The following is a 15,314-nucleotide window of genomic DNA, read 5'->3' as shown; positions in this document are numbered from 1 at the left end:
TGGTGACCTTCTGGGTAACACAGGCCGAAGGCTGGCGGGCAGCAGGAAGGCAGGGTGCCGGCCCCCCAAAACTCATCTCCCAGGGCACCATCTCCTGGGTGCCACGGTGGCCATACAGTTCCAGCTTCCAGCGTACTTCCAGCACAGCTCACTGAAGCCATGCAGAAAGGCCGGGGCATGCGAGGCGAGGACGTGGGCACGAGGGCACCCCCCAGCCCCGGGGTGCCCCCGAAGAGGGCCAAGGTGGGGGCCAGCGGAGGGGCCATGGCCGGGGCACCCATCTTCCTGCAGCCCCTGAAGGACGCAGCTGTGCTGGCGGGCAGCGATGTGCGGCTGAGGGTGGTGGTGAGCGGGACACCCCAGCCCAGACTCAGCTGGTTCCGGGACGGGCAACTCCTGCCCCCACCGGCCCCTGAGCCCAGCTGCCTGTGGCTGCGGAGCTGCGGGGTGCAGGATGCCGGCGTGTACAGCTGCAAGGCCCAGAATGAGCGGGGCCAGGCCTCCTGTGAGGCTGTTCTCACAGTGTTGGAGGTCGGAGGTAATGGGGAGGTGGGGCTGCACCTGGCCGGTGGGGTGCTCAGAGGTAGAGGAAGGCTGCCTGGGCCATGTGGGAGAGGTACCCATTCATCCAGCCTTCTCCCCAGGTGCACTGGCTTCTCAGCTATGCTGACCCACAAGTGCCATGAAGAGGAAAGTGTGGGGAAAGGGGCATCAAGGTAGGGAAGTTTCCTAAAGGAAGGTCAGAGATCAAAGATCAGCATTTGGTCAGCAAAGCCTGAGCTGCACTCAGGCATCCCTGGGAATTCCTAGTGAAAGCCCACCCAGTTTCCCTGTAGAGAGACCTCCTGGGTAGGCCGTCCAGTACCTTAGACTCCTGACCAGCCTTTTACAGGTGTGTGCATGTCTGAGGGATGGCCAGCTCCCCTGCTCCCGCTGCTAAGTTGAGGGATAGGCCAGTGCCCCTCAAAGTCCACTGCTGGGGCAAGTTGGTGTGGTCAGCACCAGGCTGACTGGAAGAGGCCAGTGGATTGGCAAGGATGAATGTGGTACAGAACATCAAGAAGTGGAGGTAGGGCTGGGAGTTCCCGGGCTGTATGAGGATGGGGGAGGGATAGGGCTTGGGAATCACATGCAGGTGTGTGCAAGTGTGTGTGTGTGTGTGTGTGTGTGTGTGTGCAGGCTGTAGGAGGGTCTGGTTGTACAAGTGGATGAGAGACAGGGGTTTGTGGAGTAGGTATGGAAAGCTCACGGGCCATATCTACCTGAGCTTTTGGGGGCATGGAGGAGAGATGCTCAGGCAGGTGCTGGGGCCTCTGCCTCCGGGGGAGAAGAGTGCTGGGCTTCTGTATAAAGGGACAGATGATGGTCTGAGGCAGAAGGGGAGGGGACCAAGATTGGACTTGCTGCTTAGGGGCCTGCTGGGGCTGGTGTGGGTGCCAGACCAGGGCTGATTCTCCCGGGGTCAGTGTTTGGGCTTCCTTTCTGACTTCCTCAGCTCCTAAGTCAGCCAGTTCTTTTTCAAGCAGAAGACAAGAGCCCCAGGCTGGCTGAGCCTTGAAAGACAGAATTCTGGGGAAGTAGGCTGCAGCTGAGGGAGATGGCAAATTGCTTAGGGGGTCACTGAGTGTGTACTGGGCATTTTCAAGAGGGACTTCTCACTGCAGCTGGGTGGTTTATGGAGGGCTCCATCCTTGGGGGCTGAGGAGGAGGCAAGGGATGAATGACCTCAGTAGCTCTAGGGGAAAGAAAGCTGTAGGGTGCAGTCTGGTCAGAAGACAGAACAGGGGCTCAGCCCCTCATCAGCATTTCTGCTCTCTCCCTAACCCCACCCTGCCCACCCTCCTACAGGTTTCAACGAGGTGATTCCTCAGAGTCCCTGTGGCCAAGCCTGTGGCAGACAGGGCCAAGGCTGGCTTCTCTTGGTTGGCTTTGTACTTGTCCAAGTACAGGCCTTCCCAGTTTGGGGGCAGGGGAAGGGGCCCACCCTGGCAGAGCTCTGAGCTGGGGATCAGACTCTTAGCTTCAGATCGGTGAGCACACAGTGTAGGGAGAGTTTAGGGAAGGGAAAGGCAGCCCTAAGAATCAGCAAGGTGGTCACGACGTTTGTTTAGAATTGGAAAGAGAACCGCAGTTCTAAATGCTTCCTTTTACAGGTAAGGCCACTGTGGTCCAGAGCAGGGGAGATCTGAAAGACGTGCAGCTAGTTATGACGCCCAGAATTAAGAACCCATCCTGGTCTTCACTCTGCGCACTTCTTAGTGGTCAAGGAATTCTGGAGGGTGGAGGGAGAGAGAAAGAGGGTTGGGGGAGCTGTCCATTGTATGGAGAGTAGCCCAGGCCTGGCCTTTCTGCCCTGGTTCCCCAAAGTGGGGAGAGCCTAGGGTGCTAGGGCCCCTCAGCAGGGCTGTTTCCTCAACCCCTCTGTAATGGTTGGCAGAGCTGAGCCCTGGCTGGACAAACATAGACAGAAGCCTGGGGGACAGTCTCCAGGCTTGGTCTGGAGAAACAGCACGTTTGAGAGGCTTGGGCTGAGGAAAGGACCCTGGGTCCTATGGGCTTAGATTTGGGGCCTTTTAACAGTCATGTTAAAACAAGAACACAGTTGGGCTGTATCAGGTCATATTGAGAACTTTTTCCTATCAGTGAAATCTTTATCCCCAAAGTGGGCTTATAATTATTATTAACTGGTAATAATTCTTGCAGTAATTTACAATAGTATGAATAAGTACTGTGCCACTGTGTGGCAGGCAGTACGTTGTCAAACCCTTCGATAAATCGTTTAAGTTCCACAGCAACCCTGGGGAAACTGAGGTGCAGAGGGATTAAATAACACTCTTGTATGGATAGAAGCAGAGCAGGGATAGAAGCCTCAGTTTGTCCCACTGCAAAGAACCATGTCCTTAACTACTATGCCCCTCCCACGTGACTTGGGGGAGGGAGGGCTTTGCTTTGGTGATGTAGGGGAGGCCTGACCAGGTGAGTCTGGCTTCTGCCCCCTCCTGTTATTGCCTGTTCCCCACCAGAGGAGCAGCTGGGAAACAGCTGAGTATTGCTCACTTACTCATGGAAAACTTCCTTGGTTGGGAACAAGAACAGCACGAGGCCTTCAGAGTTCTTGAGGAAGTGCAGCCAGGACCTGGCTACAGAGGGAAGGAGGCAGCTTCCTGGCTGGGATCGCTGTCTGGCTTGGCAAGACAGGGTGATGCTAAGGTTCTTGGCACTCCTAAAGCTTGATATGTTAGCTCAAGGATGGTGGGATATTGGCACAGCTTGGAGAGCCTAGGGCCTTGAGAAGACAAGTGAGCTGCAGGCTGTGGATTTGGGAGAATGGCAAACAGGAGAGTGGTATTTAGGACAGAATCGGAACTGTAAAGATGGCAGGAAGGCAGGCTACTTGTAGAATGCAGGATACACCTTGACATGTGTAAAGTACTCTCATTTAATTATTTAATCTTCTGAGCCCCAGCTTAGTGTTGTGATGGTTATATATAAGAAAACTGAGTTTCAAAGACGTAATTTACCCAAGGTCACAGGCTAGTGAGGTGGCAGAGCCAGATTTGAAAACTGGGTCTCTGGGTCTAGGTCCATATTACTTGTGCTCAGAAAGAGAAGAATGGGGAGATGATGGCAGGGATTTGTCATCATAACCACGCTTCTCCTGCCAATAGCCCCAAAGCCAGCTTCTGGCCCCATCCCCAAGATGGGCAGGCATTCTCTTTGAGAACTTCAGGCTCCTGTCTGTGTGGATTGAGGAGCCATGTGCAAATCAAGTGACCAGAGCAAGGGTCACCCTCAGAGCTTGAGGCATGTGAGATTGGAGAGGGAGGCCTGTACTAAAAGGGCAGGGGTAAGGAGGAGAGGGCACAGCCTAGAGAAGGGGTAAGCTGATGATACCTATCTGTTAGTTCGGAGTTTCCTGGCCAAGGTCTGGAAGACTCTGCTGTCAATCAGAAAGGTCGAAGGTCAACAGATGGTAGTGAACCATGCTTGACAATGAGGAGAGGTTAGGGATAGGGAGAGGGGGCCAGTTTAGGTAAGGGAGAGTGGGCGTTCACAGAACCTGCATTAAAGAATACTCTGCAGTTACCATTTTTCACCTGGAACTTGGAATGTCTGGATGAAAAGCAGGAGGGAACTAGTGTAGAGGTAGGAATGGGTATGGGGAGAGCCATCATCCATTCATGCCAAGTCCTGATCAGGGAGAAGAGGAGGGGCCAGAGCAGCAGCATGAGGTGCTTTGGGAGGGAAGAAGGGGCAGGAGAACATTCCTGAAGCTAGGGCAGGCCCTCCAAGTTAGATCCTGAATGGAATGCAAGACGGTCCCTTTTCTGGCTCTTTCTTGGAAAAGGGTCTGGGTCAGGACAGAAATAGAGGGATGGTTGAATGAGCTGTTTCAGGAAGATTTACTCTCCCTATTCCCACCATCCCTCATTGTTTCCACCACCAGCTCTGCAACCCCCTCTTATATTTATTACCTACTATGCACCAAGTCACTAAATTCTAGGTGCTTGGGTTACATGAGTTGGAAAAAAGACAATTCCTGTCCTTCTAGAGATTACACTCTAGTGAGGGGAGACAGACAACATGTAATAAACATAACACCTAAGTAAAAGTTATATAGTATATCAGACATGCAGAGCAGAGTTAAGTCATCAGTGACTTGGGATTTCTCTGGAAGGGGAAATGCTAGCAGTATAGATACTGGAAGTCTGGGTTTGGGGAAATGGCAGGGGGCAGAGCTGCTAGCCATGGAGGAAAAATAAGGCAACATGGGGCTAGCTTGGGGAGGCCCACCCTGGGAGCATGCCGCAGGCCAGCCCTGTGGGGGTGAGCAGCACAGGCCCAGAGCAGGAACACAAAATTCCACAGGCCTCTCCTTGGCCCAGCTGTCCCGTCACTCACGCCTGCTGCCCATTGGTTATTTTTGCTATGGAATGTGCCAGCCCCTCGGATTCTCCTGGGGAACAAGGCCTCAGGTTACCCCCTCTCTTCACTCAGCTAACCCATCTGTGAGTGGGTGTGTTTGGGGGCAGGTAGGGAAAGAGCCTGTGGGTGTCCAGGTCCTCTGGCTGGAATTGATGTGGACATAAGAGTGTGCCCTCTCAGTGCACACCCCTGTGCATGTATCTGTATGTAGAACATTTGCCTCTGTGGGTCTGGGCAATAGGACCACCTGTATGTAGCCAGAATGTCCAAGACATAGCCTTAACCTTTAAAATAAAAAGGCCATAAACTCAAATAAACTTCAGGAACCAAGGAGCAACAAGGATAATGAGTGAGGTGCTGTTGTCAGTAGCTGAAATTGAGCATGCTTACCCCATGTGAAATATTGTGCAGGATGAACAGAACTTATCAGTTGGTTCTGTATTTATTTGGGATCCATGCTTTCAAGAAATATAATTAGGGAACCTGCTGACCAGTTAGCATGTGAAGCTTTCTGACACAGAGGTGAATAACTAAGTCACAGTGCCACAGTTAGAATCCTGGCTTTCCCAATTGTCTGTGTGACCTTGGGCCACTGATCTCTCTGTGCCAAAGTCTCCTGCTTTGGTGAGGATTAAATGAATTAATTCATAAAAAGTGCTTAGCACAATGCTTGGTACATAGGAAGCATGCAGGAAGTGTTGATGATAATAACTTAGTAGTCACATCTCAGAACCCAGAATTGGGGCTACTTGCTCATGCTGGAATGGGGATTTGGATGGTGGGGGGGGGCATGTTGACACACAGACCTGTGTGGCTTTGGCTAAGTGATAGGACTTCTCTGAGCACTGATCACTTGTCAGCTAAATGAAGCCACTTAGATGCTCAGAAAAGTTGCAAGCTCACAGGGTTGTTGGGCATGAGGCGACATTTATAAAGTGCCTAAGTAAATGCTTAAGAAAAGTAGTTACGATGATTTGGGTGGAGGGGAAGTTTTGTGTAGGCAAAGTGTGCAAGATGCTGAATGGGAGGAATACAAAGAAAGTTTGGTGAGTGTGCTCTCCAGGGAATGAGAAGGTAGGTGGTATTTGTGACTAACAGGAGTACCTCTGGGCACCTTAACTTGTATTTTTTGGAGGGGAGAGGCAGGGTGCAGGGACAGGGTGCAGGTACCTACCATCAAGAAACTCTAGGGTCCTCTCTGGCTTTCCTGAGGAGCCGGGGGTTTTCGTAGCCTGGGCCCGTGTTAGCACTGAGACCCCCGACGAGGGTCCTTGCCCTGTGAATGACCCAGGCGCCCCCACTCGGCGCTGTGGCCCTGCAGCGTATTCCGGCCTGGGGGAGTTCGGTACTGCCTGGCACGGTGAGCGTGTGCGCATGTTTCTGGAGTGAGCAAGTGGAGATGTGGCCGACCTTCCAGAGCGGCCCGGCGGGAGGCGGGTGGGGGTGGCGTGGAGGCCGCGCTGGGCTGCCAATGAGAGAGTGGCCCAAAGTCTCACAGGGGACACTGTACCGCCTTCTGTGCCTCAGTTTCCCCATGTGCCCAGGGCTCAGGAGGCTGATGGGGGTGGGGGTGCCGGGAGGCAGGTGAGCGCCGCCCCAGGGGACGCAGGGGAGCAGGCGGGGAGGGGGCGCTAGGTGGGGTACGGGCTGGCGGGGAAGGGGCGGGCTCTGGGCGAGCCACCGCCTTGCCCCCGCCCGGGTTCCCGCGGCCCCGAGGCTCCCCAGCCGCCGGCGCCGCTCCCGCCCGCTCCCCCATCGCCCCCGGCCCCGCCTCCGACTCCGCCCCGCCCCCGCCCGTCCCCTCCTCGCCCGGCTGCCGGCCCGGCCCCCTCCCCCGCCATGAAGAAGCTGTGGGTGAAGAAGCGTTTCCAGGTGAGGGCTCCGGGGGCGGGCGGCGCCGGGAGGGGGCAGGAAGGGCTGGGCTCCCCGGAGAGAGGGCGGGTCACCCCTGCTGGGCCCGGGGGTGGGGGCGCTGGAGCCGCGCCTGCCCCACCCCGGCCGCTGAGGGCCGCCGGCCGGGCGCGCTCAGGGGGCTCCTCAGACCGCGCTCAAGGGCGGACCCCCCGCCCGGGTCTCCTGCAATCCCGCAACAGCTCAGGAAGGCCCCCGTTGCGGCCTTAGGCGTGGAGCGCCCACTGGCTTCTTTGCCACCCTGTCTCTTTTTATCTCTGTCCAACCCCGGCCCCTGTCCCGCTTTCCCCTGCCCCCCACTCTGGAGCCTTCCATCTTCCCGAGCTCTTGAAAGCAACACACTGGGATCCGCGCAGAGCTCAGTAAATCCCCCAAGTCCTGCCCTGCCCTCCGCGTACCCGGGCCTCCTTCCTGCGTTCGATCAGCTCTGGCCCTTTGAGGGATCTTGCCTCTGCCCCTCATCATCCTCCCCTCCCGCTTGACACCTATCACAGGTATCTGCCCTCCCCTCAGCAGGACTCTGTGTCCTCATCCCTCCATCACCCAGGCATCAAGCACCGCCCCCCATCTCTTCCTTCCTGTCAATCAGCCGCCTATCTTGTCTCCTAGGGGTGTCCCTCAGGTCCCCAGTCCTATGAGCCTCTGTCCATCATGAGTCCCAGCATTTGGCCCACAGCTTTGCTCTTCTCTCTCCTTCTCCTCTGCCTCTGCCCTGAGCCGAGCTGGGCCTCCTGGAGCTCCAGCTGGAGGGCAGGAAGGCAAGGAAGAATGGAGACAGTCCCTGCGGGGCAAGCTGGCCACCCACCCTGATCTCTGTCCACTACCCCGCCCCCACTGGCCCCTGGAATGAGCTTCTGTTTGATTAGACGTTTGGGTGGGAGGCACAGGGATATCAGAAGCGAGCCTTCCCCTCAAAACCTCACTCTGGCTTTTCTCTTTCAGAAAACCGGCCACTCCCGCCGGGCATTTGGCCGTCTCACCCATGGTGCGTGGACCATGGCCTCTCCCTGCAGTAGCCCATGCCCACCCTTCCTCCTGTTCCATGTCCCTTCATGAGGCACCCAGACCCTGAAGACAGCCCATGAGATGTGGGCCCCCCAGTACACACTCTCACTTACCCACCCACCTAGGAAGGCCCTCTGTGCCCTGCAGCTGAGAGAGAATCTAGCAGTGGGGGGTGGGGCCCTCTAGCACAGCCCATGGTTAGCCTGGGCTCACTGTTCTTCATCTGTGGGGCTGACTGGGGATGAGCTCACTGCCATGCTTTGGCAGCCAGTACGCTGCTCCTGCTTGTCATGGCACTCAGAGAAACTGAGGCACAGAACCTGATAGATTCTGGGAAAGTTAAAAATATGCCCAGGAAACTTTGCTCCTAGCCACTGGGTATTTTTGAGGACCCTTTAGCAGTAGAAGAGGGATTGGGAAGAGGGTGCTTGTCACATCATGATGCAGAACAGATTGGGGGGTGACTTTGCAAGGAGGGGTCAAAGCACAATGCAAATGCTTTCATAGAAGGTGGGCCTGATCCCAATGGGAGGCCTGGGTCTGTGCCTAGGCCACGTACAAGTAGTTGTGTGTGTGTATGTGTATGTGTGTGTGTGTATGTGTGTGAGCATTCACACACATGCATGTGTGGCCAGTGGGAGCATGGATAAAAGTGCCAAGGGTACAGAATCACTGGTATAGTTGGAATAACTAGGCAAAGCATGCAGGCTCCCCAGTGCTGGACAGTCAGAGAATGAGAGGTGCTTGGCTCATCCCAGGTGTCTCCCTCTCCCCTGCACCATCCCCACAGGGCATCTCTGGGCACTGGGTACGCTCACGCCCCCTCTGTCCTGCCTGCCCACCACACCCTACCCCACAAACGCTCTGATAACAGTTTGTCCATGTCTCTCTCCTGCTGCTCCTATGGAAGCGAAGTTTTCCGCTCCTGCAGAAAGCAAAGTTACGGTAGGAAACTGGCTCCTGCCCTAGTCCTCCATTCCCCCTCCTTGCTGCCCAACCCTGGCTTCTCCTCACCCTGCCTCAGCTGCACCCTGATGTGTTCCAGCTGGTTTGGGGTGGAGGACAGGCTGGCCTTGCGGTTGGTCGAGTACAACTCTGAGGTGACTCCTCTTTGTTCTTGGGCTACTGAAACCCAGAATTTAGATACTTGGAAAGTAAGACCTTGATATTTTGGGGGTTCCGTGGGAACTTAAGCTATCACTGCCTGAGGAAGAGGGAGAGGGGCAGAGGCCCTGGTAATCCATTAAGTGGCCAGGAGGGAGGTCAGTAGGTAGCTTTGAGGACACTACCAGGGATGCCAGGGTGAGTAGTCAGGGGCCCAGAGATGGAGCCAGGGGACTGGCACAGGGGGTTTGCCCTGAGCAGCCCAGAATGGGCAGGGGGATGTAGGGAGCAAAAGAGGAGAGAAGATGGGTGTTGGAAGGCCTCCTGGTGGTAAGATGGAGCCTGCTGTGAGGGAAGCAGGAGGAGACAGAGGGAAGAGTTGGAGTCAGAGGGAGGAGAGCCCCACCCACACAGACCCCTTCTTCCCCAGACTCGGAGACGGGCGAGGATGACATCAGCGATGTGCAGGGGACCCAGCGCCTGGAGCTTCAGGATGACAGGGACTTCAGCACCCCCACGGGTGAGCTGTCTGGGGTATTCAAAGAACAGACAGGCAAGCTTCCCACAAGAGGTTCCTGGACTTCACCGTGCTCCTTTCTCTAGGGGGCTCCGACACCCTGGTGGGCACCTCTCTGGACACACCCCCAACCTCCGTGACAGGCACTTCAGAGGAGCAAGTGAGCTGGTGGGGCAGCGGGCAGACGGTCTTGGAGCAGGAAGCGGGCAGCAGGGGTGGCATCCGCCGCCTCCCGGGCAGCCCAAGGCAAGCACAGGCAACCGGGGCCGGGCCACGGCACCTGGGGGTGGAGCCGCTGGTGCGGGCATCTCGAGCTAATCTGGTGGGCGCAAGCTGGGGGTCAGAGGATAGCCTTTCGGTGGCCAGTGACCTGTATGGCAGCGCATTCAGTCTGTACAGAGGACGGGCGCTCTCGATCCACGTGTAAGTAATGGCCTCACATGGCCTGCACTGTCCCACCTCACCATGTTGCCCTGCACTACCCCTCACCCTCCGTCAGCCTCCACCCTCCATCCCCTGCACCATTCATCCCTCTGTGCGCTTCTCCACCCACCCCCACGCCCGCTGCTTCTACTCCTGGCCCCACCTACCCACTATCTTCCCACACGGTTCCATCCTCCTCCTGTGCCATCACCACCCACCTCCTGCTCCCACCTGTCCTGGCTCACCATGCCTTCTCCATGGTCTCATGGCCCCCTCTGTCCCTTCCTCATCTCCTCCAAAAGCTCCACTTTCCCAGGGGGCCCTCTCTCACCTCGCCCATTCAGGCTCCAGTTGTCCCCAGGACCCCCCCGTGAAGGCCCCCTCTGTGCCTGCTGTCTCAGCAGCTGCTGCCTTGTCATCTCTCTGCACATTCCCGTTCCCTTGTGGGCCTTTTTCTGGGAGGAATGGAACCTTTCTGCACAGCAGCTCCCGGGAGAGCAGGAGAGAGCAAGGGAGCAGGACCACAACCAGGAGAGAGAAGAGAGTGAGGTGGCTAGGGAGCAGATGGGGCCAGGGCCTGGGAAAGCAGGAGAATGCGGGGGGCGTGGGAGGCAGGGGGCTGGGACAGGGAGTGATGGAGACAGAGCTGGGGTTGGGGGGGCCCAGGGCTTGCAGGGCTGGGGGCTGGGGGCATGTGATGATCTTGTGGGAAAGACCTGAGGGTGGGGGTAAAGGTTGTCCTGGTAGGGGTGGTGAAGCATGGAGATGTTGGAGTGAGGCAGTGGAGACATTTTTGGAGATTTGGAGGCTGGCAGTGCTCTAGTAGAAGAGGGGAGTGGCTGGTGATAGGGGCACTGGGGGCATTTGAGGAGCTGAGAAGAGGTCCTGATTTATAATGGGTGTGGGTGTGGGGGGTGGGACCTCATGGGGGAGAAAGAAGGGGCCTGGTGGTGGGAGGCTGTTTTAAGTGTGGCTGGAGTGGCTAGTGGTGACAGGGGAGAGGTCTGGGGCAGGGAAGGCTCCCTCGCTTTATCCGGTTGGCATTAACCAGGTGCTCTCATGCCCTGGACTTGCCTTTTCCTTCCCTGCCTTTCTTTGCCAGGACTCAGCCGGAGCCTGGAGTTGCTATGGCAACTTCTGAGGAACCTATTTCCTTAGTGATGTTTGTGGCACAGAGGCTGGCCTACAGCTTGAAACTGCCTGCAAGCAGCCTCCTCTGCTGTCCCCAATTTCTCTTCATACCTCACCCAGTTCCCACAGGCAATTCCTCCATTCCTCAGGGATTCTATTGTCCCTCCCCCAGAGTAGGCTCTGCCTCCCTGCAGGTGGATGGCTGAGGTTCTGTTCCCTCAGGGCACTCTGAATTGCCATCTGCCCTGCCACCCCACTCAGAGACTGGGTTGCTAGTCTAAAACATTCTTACCCTCAGGCACCCCTAGAACTTCTGCTTGTAGTTGGTGTCCTGTTTTTTCTTCCCTCTGTGCCCCCAGAATCCCAGACATTTTGGAGTGAGCAAAGGTTCAGGAGTCAGACTACTTGGGTTCCAGTCCTAGCTCCAGCCATTTCCTAGCCATGTCACTTTGGTAATGAATTTGACCTCTTTAAGCCTCAGTTTCTTCATCTGCAAATGGGTAATAACATTTCCTATCTCAGAGGACTGTTGTGAGGATTATAAGGCTCAGTGCATTTTAAGCATTTAATACAGGCCTGGCACACAGTAAGTACTCAACGAGTCATTCCCTAAGTTTTTATTAAGCTCTCTCTAATGTGTCAGGTATGATGCTAATATCTTAGATTCCTTTTCTTGCTAAACCTTTGTTTGATGTGACCCCCAGAGTCCAGATGGGGAAAACTGAGGCCCAGCTCCTGGGCCAGAGCTCTGTAGGTGAGAGGGGTACTCTGGGATGACCATCTCCTTCCTTCCTCCTCTTCTTTCACACCCACTATTCAGGCCCACGCGGTAGTTATTTCTGAGCTGAGTTATTTCTGAACATACCCCTTTGGGGAATTGCTGTGCTTTTGGTGGGGGTGGCGGGAGGGGGTCCCAAGGACTTAAATGAGAACTTTCCAGGGGGTGAGGGAGTGCAAGAGGTAGGCAAAGTCAAAGGCCTGTGCTGAGGGCAGGATGATCAAAGGAATGGGAACCTGGGTATCTTGGTCTCTCACCCCAGGGACCTCAGCTACCACCTGCTGTATGTACCCTGTCAGCACTGGTGATGGGCCCAGGTCTGAGTAGGTGCTAGGTAATCCCAGGGATTGGGGCATGGCTCCCTGAAGGTTTGTGCCTGTTCCTCTAACGGCCGCCGCTGTGAAGCGGGTATGTCCTGCCGAGGATGGGCAGGGCTGTGGGGGCCAGCTGGGGGCAGGAATGAGTGGGAGGCTGCATTCCCGAGAGGGCCCATCCCCACCCACCCTCCTTCCTACCCCCACCACTTCATCCTTTGGGTCCTATGCCTCATTCTTTTGTCTTCCACAACTCAGTTCTCTTTCTGCTGTTTCCCAGCTTCCAGGGCTGGGGGGAGGGTGCTGGCCAGAGCCCCTGGGGCTGTCTGTACTTGGACCCAGCCACCAGCCCAATCTTCTGGTGCCAGAGCCCCCAGCCTCTCCCCAGCACCTGCTCTGGCTGTGCCTTCCTCTTAGGGGGGAGGGGGCAGAGGGTCTGGCCCACATCACCCCAAGCCTTCCCAGCATGTCCCACCACCCAATTCCTGTCACGAGCTGAAGGTCTTCGAGGCCCCCTGAATCTTCTACCCATCTTCATCTTGGTTCTGCAGCAGCGTCCCTCAGAGTGGACTGCACAGGGAGGAACCTGACCTTCAGCCTCAGCCGGCCAGTGAAGCCCCACGTCGCCCGGCCCTACCGCCTCCCTCCAAATCCGCGCTGCTGCCACCACCGTCCCCTCGGGTGGGTAAGCGGGCCCCGCCGGGACCCAGCGCCCAACCCCCGGCCACCCCCACATCACCTCACCGGCGCACTCAGGAGCCCGTGCTGCCCGAGGACGCCACCGCCGAAGAGAAGCGAGGGAAAAAGTCCAAGTCGTCGGGGCCCTCGCTAGCTGGCACGGCAGAGTCCCGGCCCCAGACGCCCTTGAGCGAGGCCTCGGGCCGCCTGTCAGCGCTGGGCCGCTCGCCGCGCTTGGTGCGGGCCGGCTCCCGCATTCTGGATAAGCTGCAGTTTTTCGAGGAGCGACGGCGCAGCCTGGAGCGCAGCGACTCGCCGCCGGCGCCCCTGCGGCCGTGGGTGCCCCTGCGCAAGGCCCGCTCGCTGGAGCAGCCCAAGTCCGAGGGCGGTGCGCCGTGGGGCACGTCCGAGGCCTCGCAGGAGGAGCTGCGGGCGGCGGCGGGCAGCGTGGCCGAGCGGCGCCGCCTGTTCCAGCAGAAGGCGGCCTCGCTGGACGAGCGCACGCGGCAGCGCAGCCCGGCCTCCGACCTCGAGCTGCGCTTCGCCCAGGAACTGGGCCGTATCCGCCGCTCCACGTCACGGGAGGAGCTGGTGCGCTCGCACGAGTCCCTGCGCGCCACGCTGCAGCGTGCTCCGTCCCCTCGAGAGCCCGGCGAGCCCCCGCTTTTCTCCCGGCCCTCAACCCCCAAGACCCCGCGGGCGGAGAGCCCCGCCGCCGCCCAGCTGCCCCCTCCCAGCGTCGCGGGGAAGCCGGGGGACGAGCCGGGGAGGCCCCGGGGCCGCGGACCGGCAGGCAGATCGGAGCCAGGGGAAGGCCCGCAGCAGGAGGTTAGGCGCCGGGACCAGTTCCCGCTGACCCGGGGCAGGGCCATCCAGGAGTGCCGGAGCCCCGTGCCACCCTCGGCCGCCGATCCCCCCGAGGCCAGGACGAGAGCACCCCCGAGTCGGAAGCGGGAGCCCCCGGCGCAGACCGTGCGCTTCCTGCCCTGGGCCACGCCGGGCCAGGAGGGCGCTGCTGTGTCCCAGACCTTGGAGAGAAATAGGGCGGGGCCTGATGCCGAGAAGAGACTGCGCAGAGGACCAGAGGAGGATGGTCCTTGGGGTGCCTGGGACCGCCGAGGGGCTCGCAGCCAGGGCAGAGGTCGCCGGGCCCGGCCCACCTCGCCTGAGATTGGTAAGGCCTCAGGGAGGGCTGAGAAGGTGCTGAGCCCTAGGTGGGAGGGCGTTTGGGGAGAGCAAGGATGCTAGACATGGCGGGGTTGTGGTTTTCCTGGGAAGGCATGGACCCAGGTTGGAGTTTGAGTGAAGGATTGGGAAGGCCCTTGTGCTAGAACCCATCCACTGATGAGGCACAGTGTGAGTATGTTTTGATGGAGGTTGGGTGGAACCGACATGTAAGCAAAGATCTGGTGCCCAGATGCCTGCCATAGGTGCCTTAGGTCCAGCCAGTGTTCTGCTGGGCTGTAGGGTCAAGGACCTAACCATGGAAGGAGGTATTTGTGGAAACCTAAGGAGCCACTCCAAACCCCACCCCTCTGTAGGCGAAGTGATGGAAACCAGTCTTAAGTAATTTGTCAGGTTCCTCTTACAGGCAAATTTGGGGCCAGCCAGCACACCATTCTGCCTATCCATACCAGCACCATCCCCTGATCCATCTGTGGCCACTAAGATATGACTCAGCTTCCCTTCTAGCCTCCTCTCTGCCATCCTTGAGTTCCTACATGACTGGGCTGACTGCAGTCACATGCCAGCCTGTGTGTTGTCTCCCAGTTTTCCCATGGGTGGTGGCCAATAGCCAGAATGTCCCTGCCCCTAACTAAATATCAGCTTGGGGCCCACTCCTGCAGCCAAGCAGAGGAAGCCATTCTTGATTGGCTCCTACCCTCTGCTGCTTCCCCAGGCCAGATGCCTCTACCCACTTCTCCCAGGACAACCTTGCTAGTGTCTCTTTTGTTGCACTTACCACCCTGTGTTTTTCTTCATTAAAATTACTTCATTTTTCATTTAAGTATTCTTAGAAATGATTAGGTACCTGTCCATCATCATACTAGCCACATTGGGTTCTCACGGCCATGTCTCAGGTATTATATTAACTGCCTCTTAGGGATTTTTTAAAATTTTAATCCTTATGCCAGCCCTGCAAGATGTTGGGTGTTATTTATCAGCTCCATTTTGCAGGTAACAAAACTGAGGTGCAGAGAGGTTATTTAATTTGCCCAAGATTATGTGGCTAGAAAACAGCATAATTGGGATTTCATTGCTCTTTTGGCTACATATACCGTGTTTTATCTAGTTTATAGAAAGTCAGAGTCAGAAAATACCCAGAGAGATCCATGACAGTGGAGTTTTATGATCTCTTTGTGTATACAAGCTTCCTCTAAGCAGGGACTGCATCTTATTTCCTATTGTCTCCCTTGTACCCATACAGAGCTTAGTATGCAGTAAGTGCAGCATTACTATTTGGTGAATGGACAAAATCAAAGCTGATCTTCATGAGGCTTCTCAGATGGCTACAGGCCCCACCTGC

At 57.0% G+C, this 15,314-nt stretch overlaps 1 protein-coding gene across 13 annotated transcripts in view; it reads left to right on the top strand.

Annotated features, from left to right (window-relative positions):
• Positions 1-15,314, top strand: part of SPEG (striated muscle enriched protein kinase) — a 54,524-nt gene continuing 39,210 nt past the window's right edge. For 3 of the 13 annotated variants that reach the window (XM_037016089.2, XM_017652910.3, XM_073218073.1), the window contains exons 1-4: positions 2-538; positions 9,377-9,466; positions 9,550-9,886; positions 12,661-13,961. In XM_037016089.2, the coding sequence (XP_036871984.2) occupies positions 160-538; positions 9,377-9,466; positions 9,550-9,886; positions 12,661-13,961 (2,107 nt within the window). In that variant the 5' untranslated portion in view covers positions 2-159. The other 10 variants (XM_037016098.2, XM_037016100.2, XM_037016093.2 and 7 more) reach the window with 9 other exon arrangements.

The sequence above is a fragment of the Manis javanica genome, chromosome 12 (assembly GCF_040802235.1).
Source record: "Manis javanica isolate MJ-LG chromosome 12, MJ_LKY, whole genome shotgun sequence".
Classification (NCBI taxonomy): Eukaryota; Metazoa; Chordata; class Mammalia; order Pholidota; family Manidae; genus Manis; species Manis javanica.
This window is presented reverse-complemented; position numbering and strand designations above follow the sequence as displayed.